We start from the raw sequence: 10,769 nt of genomic DNA on the forward strand, positions 1-10,769 counted from the left end.
ATTTACCGTATTCTCGCGGAAATTACCGTTTCTTATAATATGGTAATTACCGTATTCTAAATATGTCGATATTATAGGACATGTCTATACTTAACCCACAGCTTATAGATTGAATGACTCTTCAATAAAATCTCTAACTTTTGTACATGGCTAAAATGAAGTTAATTTATAATTTATATAGTATAAGCTTGAATTTATGTATATATATATATAACATACTTATGTAAAGTTAAATATATGTTTTTATAGTTTAATGTTTCCGTATTTGTTACCGGTTTCCGATCTGTACCGACATGTTTCCGTCCGTATTGTTCCGTTTCCGGTTTTCCGATATTTCCGATATCGTTTTTGTTTCCGACTTTACCGTTTCCAATTTCGTTTCCGAGAAAAATATGGTTACGGAAATGGTTGAGACTGTTTTCCGATCGTTTCCGACCGTTTTCATCCCTACTTGGGGCTTACCTCTTTGGATATGGGGAAACTGAATTAGAATTCCTTTCCATCTGAAAGTTGGGCCTAGTCCCTAAAATCGCTTGCCTTTTGATATTCTAGGTAGCAGTGGAAGTTCTATTCCATTTCTCTTGTCCTTTACAATCTTACTCATGCATGCAGTTTGCTATGTTGTGGTTTTCTTTGCATTGCAATTTCGTCAAGTAAACTTTATGGTATCAAGGTATTCCTCTGTTACTTTTTCATGTTGGTGAACATGTTTTAGGTATTTGGCCGCAAATCAGACTCTGTTTTCTACTGTAGGTTTGTCTGTTGCATATCAGAACGCCAAATGCGTAGGTATGCGCCATAGTTTTGGTATCTGGAAATGGGTCAGGGAATGTCTTATTTACCAAAGCAAGGTTGAAGATAAAACTTCTCAACAGAACAAATTGGGTTTTGCTTTTGCCTGTTACAATTTCATGAGAGCATGCTTGACTTGCCAGTTGGTCGATGAAATAAAATCCTAATGGGCTTGGATGGGCCTAGCCACTAGGCGACATTCCAGATCTTATGGCCCACTTGTGCTTTTTCTCTCTCCAGTTTGGCTGCTGCTCCTGGGACGGGCAGAGAAGAGGCCGCCGTCTCCAGTTTCTACCACTTCCACAGGAGTCTCAGTCTCCGGTCATGTACAGCCTCGCCGGCGGCACCGGCACCGTGCAAGATTGGTCGAGCCAGCATCGCAGGAAACTTTGTCGGTAGCCACACTCAACATCCTTCATTTGCTATTTTATCTCTTCCCTAAGTATCTGCTCGGTTTTGGTTCGCTGCTAATGATTAAATTTTCTGTTGCTTTGCGCATCACTGGCATCGGTAGGTTAGGTCAGTAACACAAATTTACAGAGCGTCCTATATATACAGCGCATCAGGAAAAAAAAAACTTCTTTCTACAGAAGCTCCATCCTTTCCCTGAGCTAAATTCGCTCATATATTTGCTACTACTTACCAACCCAATTTCCCCCATTTATAGCTCATATGTTCCTGTGTCTAGTTCCAGAATGACCAATTGTACATTGATCAAGGATAAGGGGATATTGACTAATCTTTTAACTAAGTTTGGTGCCACAAGGACAAGTTGAGGTTTTGAAAATGACATGACATCTAACAATGTATTGTGCACTGCCACTGTTGTCCTCCCTCAGCTGTACCGGTGCTTTCTGCAGGAAAGGAGATCATATACGGTTGCTGTCACATAGCATCAAGTCGATTGGTAACGGTTAATTCAAATGAGTGCTTTGCATGTGTGTTTAGTTTCCATCAGAAAAGCCACTTTCAACTAGGTTTATCCATACCTTGCTTAGGGTTGTTTATGTGGTCTGAACCTGATGTTCTCCTTTAGGTTAAGTAGGTCGTTCTCAATTGCCAAACCACAAATTGATTGTTCAAATTCCATAGTTATATTCCTGTACGACCTGCAACCAATTAGTGGTCCTATGCTAATTCTATGTGACTGGAATATTTAGTGTGATGTTTCCTTTTAAATTCTGATTGACGAGACACAAGGCTACTAAAAGCAGGCAAGATCGTAACAGCATTTGTTAGTCTATATTTGCAACTGTACATCATTTTCTTAGAGAACATATCTCATTGGTTCTCTTGTGCTTCAAGAACCACTACGCTGATGCAACAACTTCCACTCAGATTAAGAGCATGATGGTCGTTACTTGTTTTACACTAAGTCTTATACATCAAAAGTGTTCATGGAATTCATCTAGTAGTCAACAGTAGAAGTCAAATCCCTATTAACTGATAATAAACCAATAAAAATTCACAACTGATTGGTCAAGATTCCCTGGCAGTAAATTTTCTTATATTGGTTGAAATGGCCTTCTATTTGAGTTAGAAAATTCCAATTTGTCCTTTATGCAGATGCTCTTAGTTAATTTCTTTTAGTTACTTGTAAAATGGCCTTAGCCTTTTTCTTAATCTCTTATGATTTATCTCCTTGAAGCTAAGTCTTTTATTTTTTAACAAATCTGATTTGAAGTTGATGGTTTCGAGAGAAAGAAAGCAATTGGCTTTATAGGTTATTGATTTCTTGTTATTTTCTTAAAGACTATTGAGAATGCGGTGTGAAGGGCGGCAAATTTGCACAATCCACTGTTCATGGCTCCAGCTGGTCAAACTCTCAAGTCTCAATGTTGTAGAGATTCTGGGAACCAATGTTAACTGACCAAACCATGATATCTCTTCTGACTCAGGTCATATATACCACATGACAGTCACCTATCGTAGTTGTACCTATCTCAAAATGTTCAATCAACTCATATGCCTAAAATGATAAATTCATATTAATGTTTCCAACAAGTAGATATTGCTATCTATCATTTTTTCAACTTGCAGCAGAGGACACTAGATATGCCAAATGGCTCAACATCTTATCTAGCTCTCTGCTCTTGAATAGGACCTTGACATTTTCGTTGGAACATATAGCAGGGAAACAGGGATTGTGCCACCACATATCAGGCCAATTGATAGTGCACTGTTGGGAAAATCTGCATTGCGTAGTTGGTTACGGGATGACTCTCCAATAAATGTAGATCTGCCTATGATGTGATGCACCAAATAAGGTTCTGAAAAATGGTTTAGTTTGTTCTTTAATTTATGGTATAAATAAACATCGTTGGTTTACCTAACAAATTAACGATGTTTCATGAATGGAGGCATATCGTATTGGATATGTTATATAAGATGGTTCTGCACAGAGTATGTTATCAAAATCCAGGTAACTAGAAAGCACCAACCTTGTTGCGGCTCTATGTTATACTAGCTTTCTCTACTAAATTCCAATCTTAAGTATGTAAGAGTGTCACATATTTTTTGAATATTCATTAATTTTGGCTAGCAGTCCTCAAATACTAACATGTGTATCATAGCAGATGTAGCTACATTTATTTCTGAGAATAGACATCTTCAACTTGTGTATCTTTGTCTTTGTATTCTTTCCAGTTTGTTGTCACCTGTACAGATAGATACGAGATCCATCCACTTATCCAACAACTCCAAATGATTATTGATTAGTATAAGCATTGCACTCTATGCAACCACTACAAAGTATATGGCACTATAGGTTTCTTGAAAAAAAAGGTACATTAGAAATGTGTAACATCAGAATATACTGATGGTGGATCTTCTTGCTCTTTTTAGCTATCGCATTTAAGAAGTCTTACTTCTGAGCATGACAACATTTGTTTAAAAAGAACGATGCACATCACATTCTTATAATAGCAAGGTAAGAGGATTGTAAGTCTTTACTGAAGGCAGTAGCTAGGGTGTTCAGGCAGTCATGCTCAATAGCAAAAGAATTGGCTTGTTGAGGTGGTCCTTGTGGTGCTAGTTTGGTTAGTAGTTGGGAGGTAAGCTACTCACTCTTTGTGATGATTATGCTGTAGGTTTGTCCTTTCATGTGAACTAATATATGAACAAACTGAAGAACTGCCTAAAGGTGTCCTTGCTGCAACGACGTAGTAATGAATAATAGGCTGAGCCAACGTTATTCTCTTGTACTCCCTCTGTTTCACAATATAAGACTTTCTAAACACATACATATGTCTAGATTCATTAACATCTAAATGAATGTGGGCAATGCTAGAAAGTCTTGCATTGTGAAATGGAGGAAGTAATGTATATTCCATGCCACTTAGTGTTTTTCTCTGAAACTGTATCTATACTCTATAATTCACAAAGTTGGGTTATATTTTCATTTTTGAATGGATGGATCTCTTCTGAAAAAGTTCATGAATAATTATTTCTTGTTCTTTCAATTTCTCATAGGTCATGGACTCATGGTTATATATCTCCTTGCAAATTGAATAGTTTTGACAATGGAAAGTGGGGTCAAGCATTTAGGTGGTGTTACTCACTGGAGTAGTTTTTACTAACTGTCCCCATGGAATGAAAAATTAGTACAATGGTACCATTTTACAAGTTTTTTGGCAAAATGTATCTACTCTTTTTCTTTTTAAAACTAAACCGGTAGGAGAATTACCAATTATGTTTCAATAAATAGAAGTAAAAACTCAGACAGGTTACAAGGAAAAGAAAAAACAACCACCTGCTGAACAACCGCACAACACACACAACTTACAACACCACGCTCTTTAAATTGGCAATATAATCTATTTACAGTCTTGAATTAAGTCCCTTTGCAATGTTTGCTCTGTACAGATCCCCCCTTCAATTAGACACGGAATTAGAACTGTCTTCCTACCTACAAGGCTACAAAAATCAATGGCTGATTTTCATTTTACTCAGTTATTTTGACTAGTAAAGTAGTGGAATTATTAGCAAACTGAATATTTTCTTGAGTAATTAAGAAGGTGATTCTAATGTCTTGAGTAACTATTATAAACTAGTTCACTATTTCATCCACAGCTAGGCATCTTGATTTGGTTTTACATTGTAACGTGGTAAGTGTTTGTGTCTTTGTGCGGTTATAAACAATTGCTTGGAGTTTGCTAGTCACCATTTACTTGGTTTTCTAGCAAGGTTTGGAGATGTAAAGATAAGTTACTTAACCCATGCTCACTTTTGTGTTGTCAGGTTTAGCATAGATTTTACCTTGTGACATATAAATCCATGTTTTACAAAATCTGGATTGGAAGCCATTCCTGTGTTACCTGAGATTGTTTCTTGATTAAGATATTGATGCATGAAAATATTTGGGTCCTTTGATCTTTTTTACACCACCTAACTATTAAAGATCAATTAAATACCTGATAAATACCTTTCATATGCTGTGTATATGTACTCATCAGGATACTTATAGCTGGGGTCAAATTGGTGTCAACAGAATTCTACTTCAAGTATGTGCCATTATTCTGACAGAAAGACGATGGCAACTTATGCCTGCTAATTGACGAAGTAGTTACAGAATGTGCACTTGGACTTGTCAAGAACTAGTTCTCTACACATTAAGACTGCTTTTGCTGTTAGTGTCGATGAACTACTTTGAGGTATAGTTTTGCAGTTAGACTGCCATGCTATTGGTTGTTGACTACCACTGATCTTTATCTTTTTGGAATGGATTTTGTTCATACGCCAGTAGCACTATCTCCACTTTCAGAACTGAACGTCGGTTTTACTTTCTGTCACAAAATGCATATAATGTGTCAATTGTTCTTAATTTGACAAGACTAATGCTTACACTTTCCTGCTTACCGCTACAGGATGCTTCCTAGAAGAATGAATTGAGCTTGTCTATGTACTCCCCCGAGGTTACACAGATAGACCTCTCATATTTAATTGGTAGCTGGCACTAGCTGCCGGTTGGTTGTCATGGCACACTCCCTTGGCAACTCTTAATTACACGTGAGCTATATTTGTACTGCCTTGGTCCCGTATCTACTCTGATGGATACACGGACTGAGATGTATACTTCCACTCAATACCTATCATGTTGTTAAGAATTGCAGTTCCTTTCCTTTTTATAATTTCTACTATTAAGCATTTAAGCATGACTTTCTTTTTCTGGAGATCATTTTACAGGGTGATTTGAACATACAGTAATTATGGCCAAGCCTTCGATCAACTCTATACAAACTATGCAACAAATTTTAGTTACTTCCAGAATTCCAGATGTTGTTTTGAATTAGTAGACTTGAATCACTTGAACATGTGGAGATCTTGAGAGTATTTTTCTTTCTGAACCGGTATGGCTGATCATAATGCTTTCCTTTCTTGGCAGGACTGAAGGATTGGAGTCCTGCATTTGTTGAAGAACTCCATGAAGGTAATGTGCTTCTTATGGACCATGGCAGCATGGTTGGATGCGGTTGGGCCAGGAAAAATCTAACCTGGTCGGGCTCACCCCGCTGGTCCAAAGCCTGCCTGATCTGGGGCTGGAACACAAAAAAGCACATAGCTGCTGTACCAAGCTAGCTGATTGGCGTCAGGCAGTTGAGAATATCACCGAGCCAGGCTAGGACAGGTTGAGACTTGAGACTTCATCAGCTTAATTGTTCATGCAATGCCAGGTTTTCCTCTCATCTTACGTACAATTTAATAGGCGATCTGGAGTTTGTAATTTGTACACTGAAGCAGGTTCACTAGGCAGAAGCAGAGGATTCTGCAGGTTAGCATAAAAGGGACGTGTAACAGAGAGAGACACGACACAGGCCATGTCATAATCAGGTATAATCACTCAATTTCCTGGACATCGACCACTATTCTCAGTAGTACAGTACCATCTACGAGTTTTAGTTGATGTTTAACAAGCTAACGCTGCATTTGCTGTGATGCTGATGACTACCTAGAGTAGCTATGCACCATCAACACACAAGTTTCTGAAGCCTAGCTATTTGCAAAAATATACTCATAGAGAGGGACCTGACTTGTCCAATTGCCCAACATTGGTGTAATTTGCAGGGTAGGTCCGGCATTAAACGAAAGATTAGGGCACTGTTTATCTTTGCACTCAATGAATGAGAACAGGGCAAGAAAAAAAAGTTGGGAGCTGATTTCGTTTGCACTGAATGTGATCGGGGGACCACCTACACAGTTGCCGACAGGTAAGGAGTCTGTTTAAGCTTCCTCTCTCCGCAGCTTCTTTGTAAGAATAGTATAGTATCTGCATTCATATGGGCATACGGCAAGTACATAAGAGGACGAAGAAACTGTTTCATAAATCATTGCACCAGACACCAGTCCACTCCATTCAGAACCAAAAAATAAACTGGAACTTTCACCATTTCTCTGGTCTCGAAGTCGTTTTAAAAGGTGTGCAATCAACACGAGTTAACTTTGACCATAAAAACCAAATTTACAATAGCTTTCTTAGTATTACACATGTAATTTTGTAAAATTTCTGCTAAAGAACTAGATAGCATATTTGTATTTAAAAATATTCAAAATAACTTTCTTTTAGACAAGAAGGAGCACTTATTACTTTATTAGTAGAGAAATTTCATAATCTCAAGAGGTATCAAATTTACATTAGAAAATATGCATGGTACCTTCCGTTACTCCCTTAGAGCAATCACAATGCAGACATAAAGCTATAAAGGTGAGTCTTAAGTCTCTAAAGTGAACTTCATACATTGTGAGAGTAGTCCAATTACCATCCAACATTGCTGAAATTATGGAAAACAAAAATTAAGAATTAAGAAAGGAAGATAAGATTGTCATTTAAAGACCTCTTTGATCCAAACAGGAGTCTAACAACAAAGGATTGGATAGGGATTTTGACAACGATATTATATTCCAATATTTCAGCTCTTTGTGGTAGGTTTGGCTACTGGAGACAATCTGTAGAGATATTTTTATGAATTAACTCTTTTGGAAAAATGAATAATCAACAAATAATCTTGATGAGTTACATCATGCTTACATATATAATCACGCCTGTTAATTCCTGTTGCTATCTCTCTTATTCTTGTGCTGACGTTTGATGCCAGTGACACACGTACAACCGGTCACACATCCAAAACTACAAATAAAACAAATCTTCTAGCTTCAAGTATAGTAACAACAATAGTTTAACCTAGACATGCATCTAGCTAATTAATATAAAATTAATTATTGATGTGCACAGTATACGTATCGAATGTGACAGTGTTTTTTCTTTCATTACTTGAGCTAATTAAAACATCATTGGGACGGAGCAGCAACCATCGGAGAGGTCCATGAGGTCGGCAACCTGCTCCGCCGCCGCCTCGTCGAACAGCCACTTCTCAATCGAAGACAGCGGCGCCGCCGCCTGGTTCATCAGCTGCTGCTTGCTCTCGTCGCCGTAGCCGCCGCCATAGCCGCCGTACTCCATGAACGACGACGCCGGCTGCTGCTGATGAACGTCGAAGCAGCAGTCCAGGTCGGCGCCGGACATGCAGTCGAAGGACGACAGCAAGGGGTTGCCGACGACATCGACGGCGGGCTTGACGTCGTCGTAATAGCCGCCGTCATAGTGCTGCAGCGGCGGCGGCGGCGGCGACGGCGAGTTGGTCTTCATGAAGCCGTCGAGCAGCTTGGAGATGTTGTCCATGCTGGAGGCGTAGGAGGAGGATGGGCAGTCGGCGAAGGGGGAGCGCCTAGCAATGGCTGCCATCTGGTTGACATCGGAGTTGCTGCTCACCGTGTGGCTGCCGGCGGCGGAGGGGAAGGTGGCGTCGGCGAAGATGGGGTGGCGGTTGGAGGCTGCTGAAGTGGAGTTGGCGGCGGCGGCGAGCTTCTTCTTGAGGTGGGTGTTCCAGTAGTTCTTGATGTCGTTGTCGGTGCGCTGGGGGAGGTAGGAGGCGATGGCGGCCCAGCGGTTGCCGAGCAGCGACTGGAGGTGGACGATGATCCCCTCCTCGTGCGCCGTGAAGTTGCCGCGCTTTATCCCCGGCCGCAGGTAGTTCGTCCACCGCAGCCTGCAGCTCTTGCTGCACCTCATCAGCCCTGCATCCATCCATCCACCCACACAACTTCAGCTTCTTCTCAGTTCATTATCGATCACCATGGCTAAGCTTCATCTGCAAAGAATTGGGGAATTAGGATGTACCTGTGTTGATGGGAACCGATCTCCAGTTGCCGGGGCCGTGTTCTTGGATGTAGGAGACGAGGATGATGTCCTCCTCGGGCGTCCATGGCCCCTTCTTGATCCCCTCCTTGTCGCAGCACGGCGGCCGTCCCATGGCTACAATTCCTCACTCACTCACTAACTCCGATCCTTCCTTCCCGGATCGATCGATCGAGCTAACTACTCTTTCTGGAAGCTGCAGCTAGCTGATCGATCGATCGTCTCTCTCTGTGCTACCTGAGCTTCCGACAGTGTGCTTGAGTGTAGAGATATATATAGCTAGGAGACTTTGGACTTTGGGAGTTGAGTGACTGGGAGTGAGTGAGCTCCTTTTCACTTGCTATCTCTGATGTAAGCCACTTTCTGATCGATCGATGAGATGATTTACTTTCACTTTCTAGCAAGTCTCAGTTGATCTGGTCGATCGATCGATCTGTCTAGCTATATGTATGTAGGATGCTTTCTCTTTCTGTCAACAGCATCACATGAATCAGTGACAATGACACGGCCACACCTTAAAGCTAGCAAGAAAGACTGTTGTATCTCTGTATAGCTAGCTCCAACCTGTACGTACTACTGCTTGGTTTCACTGTGTCTAATTTAAAAGACACTGACTTTTCGCATGCAAGTCACCCATGGATATGACTCTTCAAACTTATTTTCTCAAGGCATTTCCTATACCCTAAGCAATTTATCTGTCCAAATATATATAACTCTTGGGAAACTATATATTTTCATCCCTTAAAGAAACATCCCTCATTGTTGCATGTCACTAAAATAGCTTAAAAATTGAAAAAACATTGGTATGATAGATACAAACATACAAATTAACAAATAGGTTAAAAATTGATTTTTTTGTTATTTTCATTTCTACTTACATACGTTGAATTTGAAATTTTTGCATGTTTATGAAATGACATATTTCATATTAATCTATCATGTCTATTTGTTTTTTTTAATTTTTTTTGATGACTTTTTGGGTGACATGCACAAAATGAAGAGATGAAAATCCACTTCTGTAACTCTTATGCTGCATTTGAGAAGGCTTAAGATTACAAATCAAGAAAGCTATTATAACACATGATTAATTAAATTTTAATTATTATAAATTTTAAAAAGATTTATTTGATATTTTAAAGTAACTTCTATATAGAAAGTTTTCGTATAATATACGTCGTTTAGCAGTTTCAAAAGCGTACTAATGTGTACCGAGGTAAAATCTGCATCTTCCTATATGTTGTCGAATTGATTGGACGATCATGAGGAGAAACATAAGGCTAAGGCAGGAGGCATATGCCTTGCACCAGAGTGTCGCTTCCTACGCATTGGGATTTAATCAAAGAATACGCACACCAATATATGTCAAACTTCCGTAATAAACAAATAAAATACGGAACAATAGAAAAAGAATTAGCAATTCAATTCGTATGAACTCATTCCTGCATTACAAAAAACTAACATAATTATTAGCTAGCAACTTTTAAAGTCTATTGCAAGTTACTAGTAGTTGATATTTAGAAAATCTGAATGTTGGAATTGTTAACATATAAATAGTAAATCTGAAATTTAAGATTTTTCCTCACATACAACTTGGTAAGTATGACTTTCGAATTTTAGACTTATTAATCCTAGAAATAAAAATATATTTCTGAATTATATAAAATGGAAAATTTATTTATACTGCCAATATCTATTTCAGTATATATAAAATTTCGAACCGATTCTTCTAAAGAAGGATGCACTCCCATAGTTTTTTTCCCTAAAGATGATTGATTATAAGCCGTAA

The 10,769-nt window shown here is 39.0% G+C and overlaps 1 protein-coding gene across 1 annotated transcript; it reads right to left on the reverse strand.

The window, feature by feature from the left end:
* Positions 1 to 7,493: 7,493 nt before the first annotated feature.
* LOC4349657 (MYB transcription factor 69) lies at positions 7,494 to 9,521 on the reverse strand. The gene is made up of 2 exons (XM_015761056.3): positions 8,966 to 9,521; positions 7,494 to 8,862 (listed from the first exon to the last, which is right to left on the reverse strand). Exons 1-2 carry the CDS (start codon positions 9,096 to 9,098, stop codon positions 8,069 to 8,071), a joined length of 927 nt encoding a protein of 308 aa, XP_015616542.1. The 5' UTR covers positions 9,099 to 9,521; the 3' UTR covers positions 7,494 to 8,068.
* Between the last annotated feature and the right edge of the window lie 1,248 nt (positions 9,522 to 10,769).

Source organism: Oryza sativa, chromosome 11 (genome assembly GCF_034140825.1).
Source record: "Oryza sativa Japonica Group chromosome 11, ASM3414082v1".
Classification (NCBI taxonomy): Eukaryota; Viridiplantae; Streptophyta; class Magnoliopsida; order Poales; family Poaceae; genus Oryza; species Oryza sativa.

Excerpts from the sequence above, each read along its gene's own strand:
- LOC4349657 (XM_015761056.3), bottom strand. The coding sequence starts at position 9,098 with ATGGGACGGCCGCCGTGCTGCGACAAGGAGGGGATCAAGAAGGGGCCA. Across the intron at positions 8,863-8,965 it reads ATCGGTTCCCATCAACACAG|GGCTGATGAGGTGCAGCAAG; the intron begins GTACATCCTAAT and ends GGATGGATGCAG.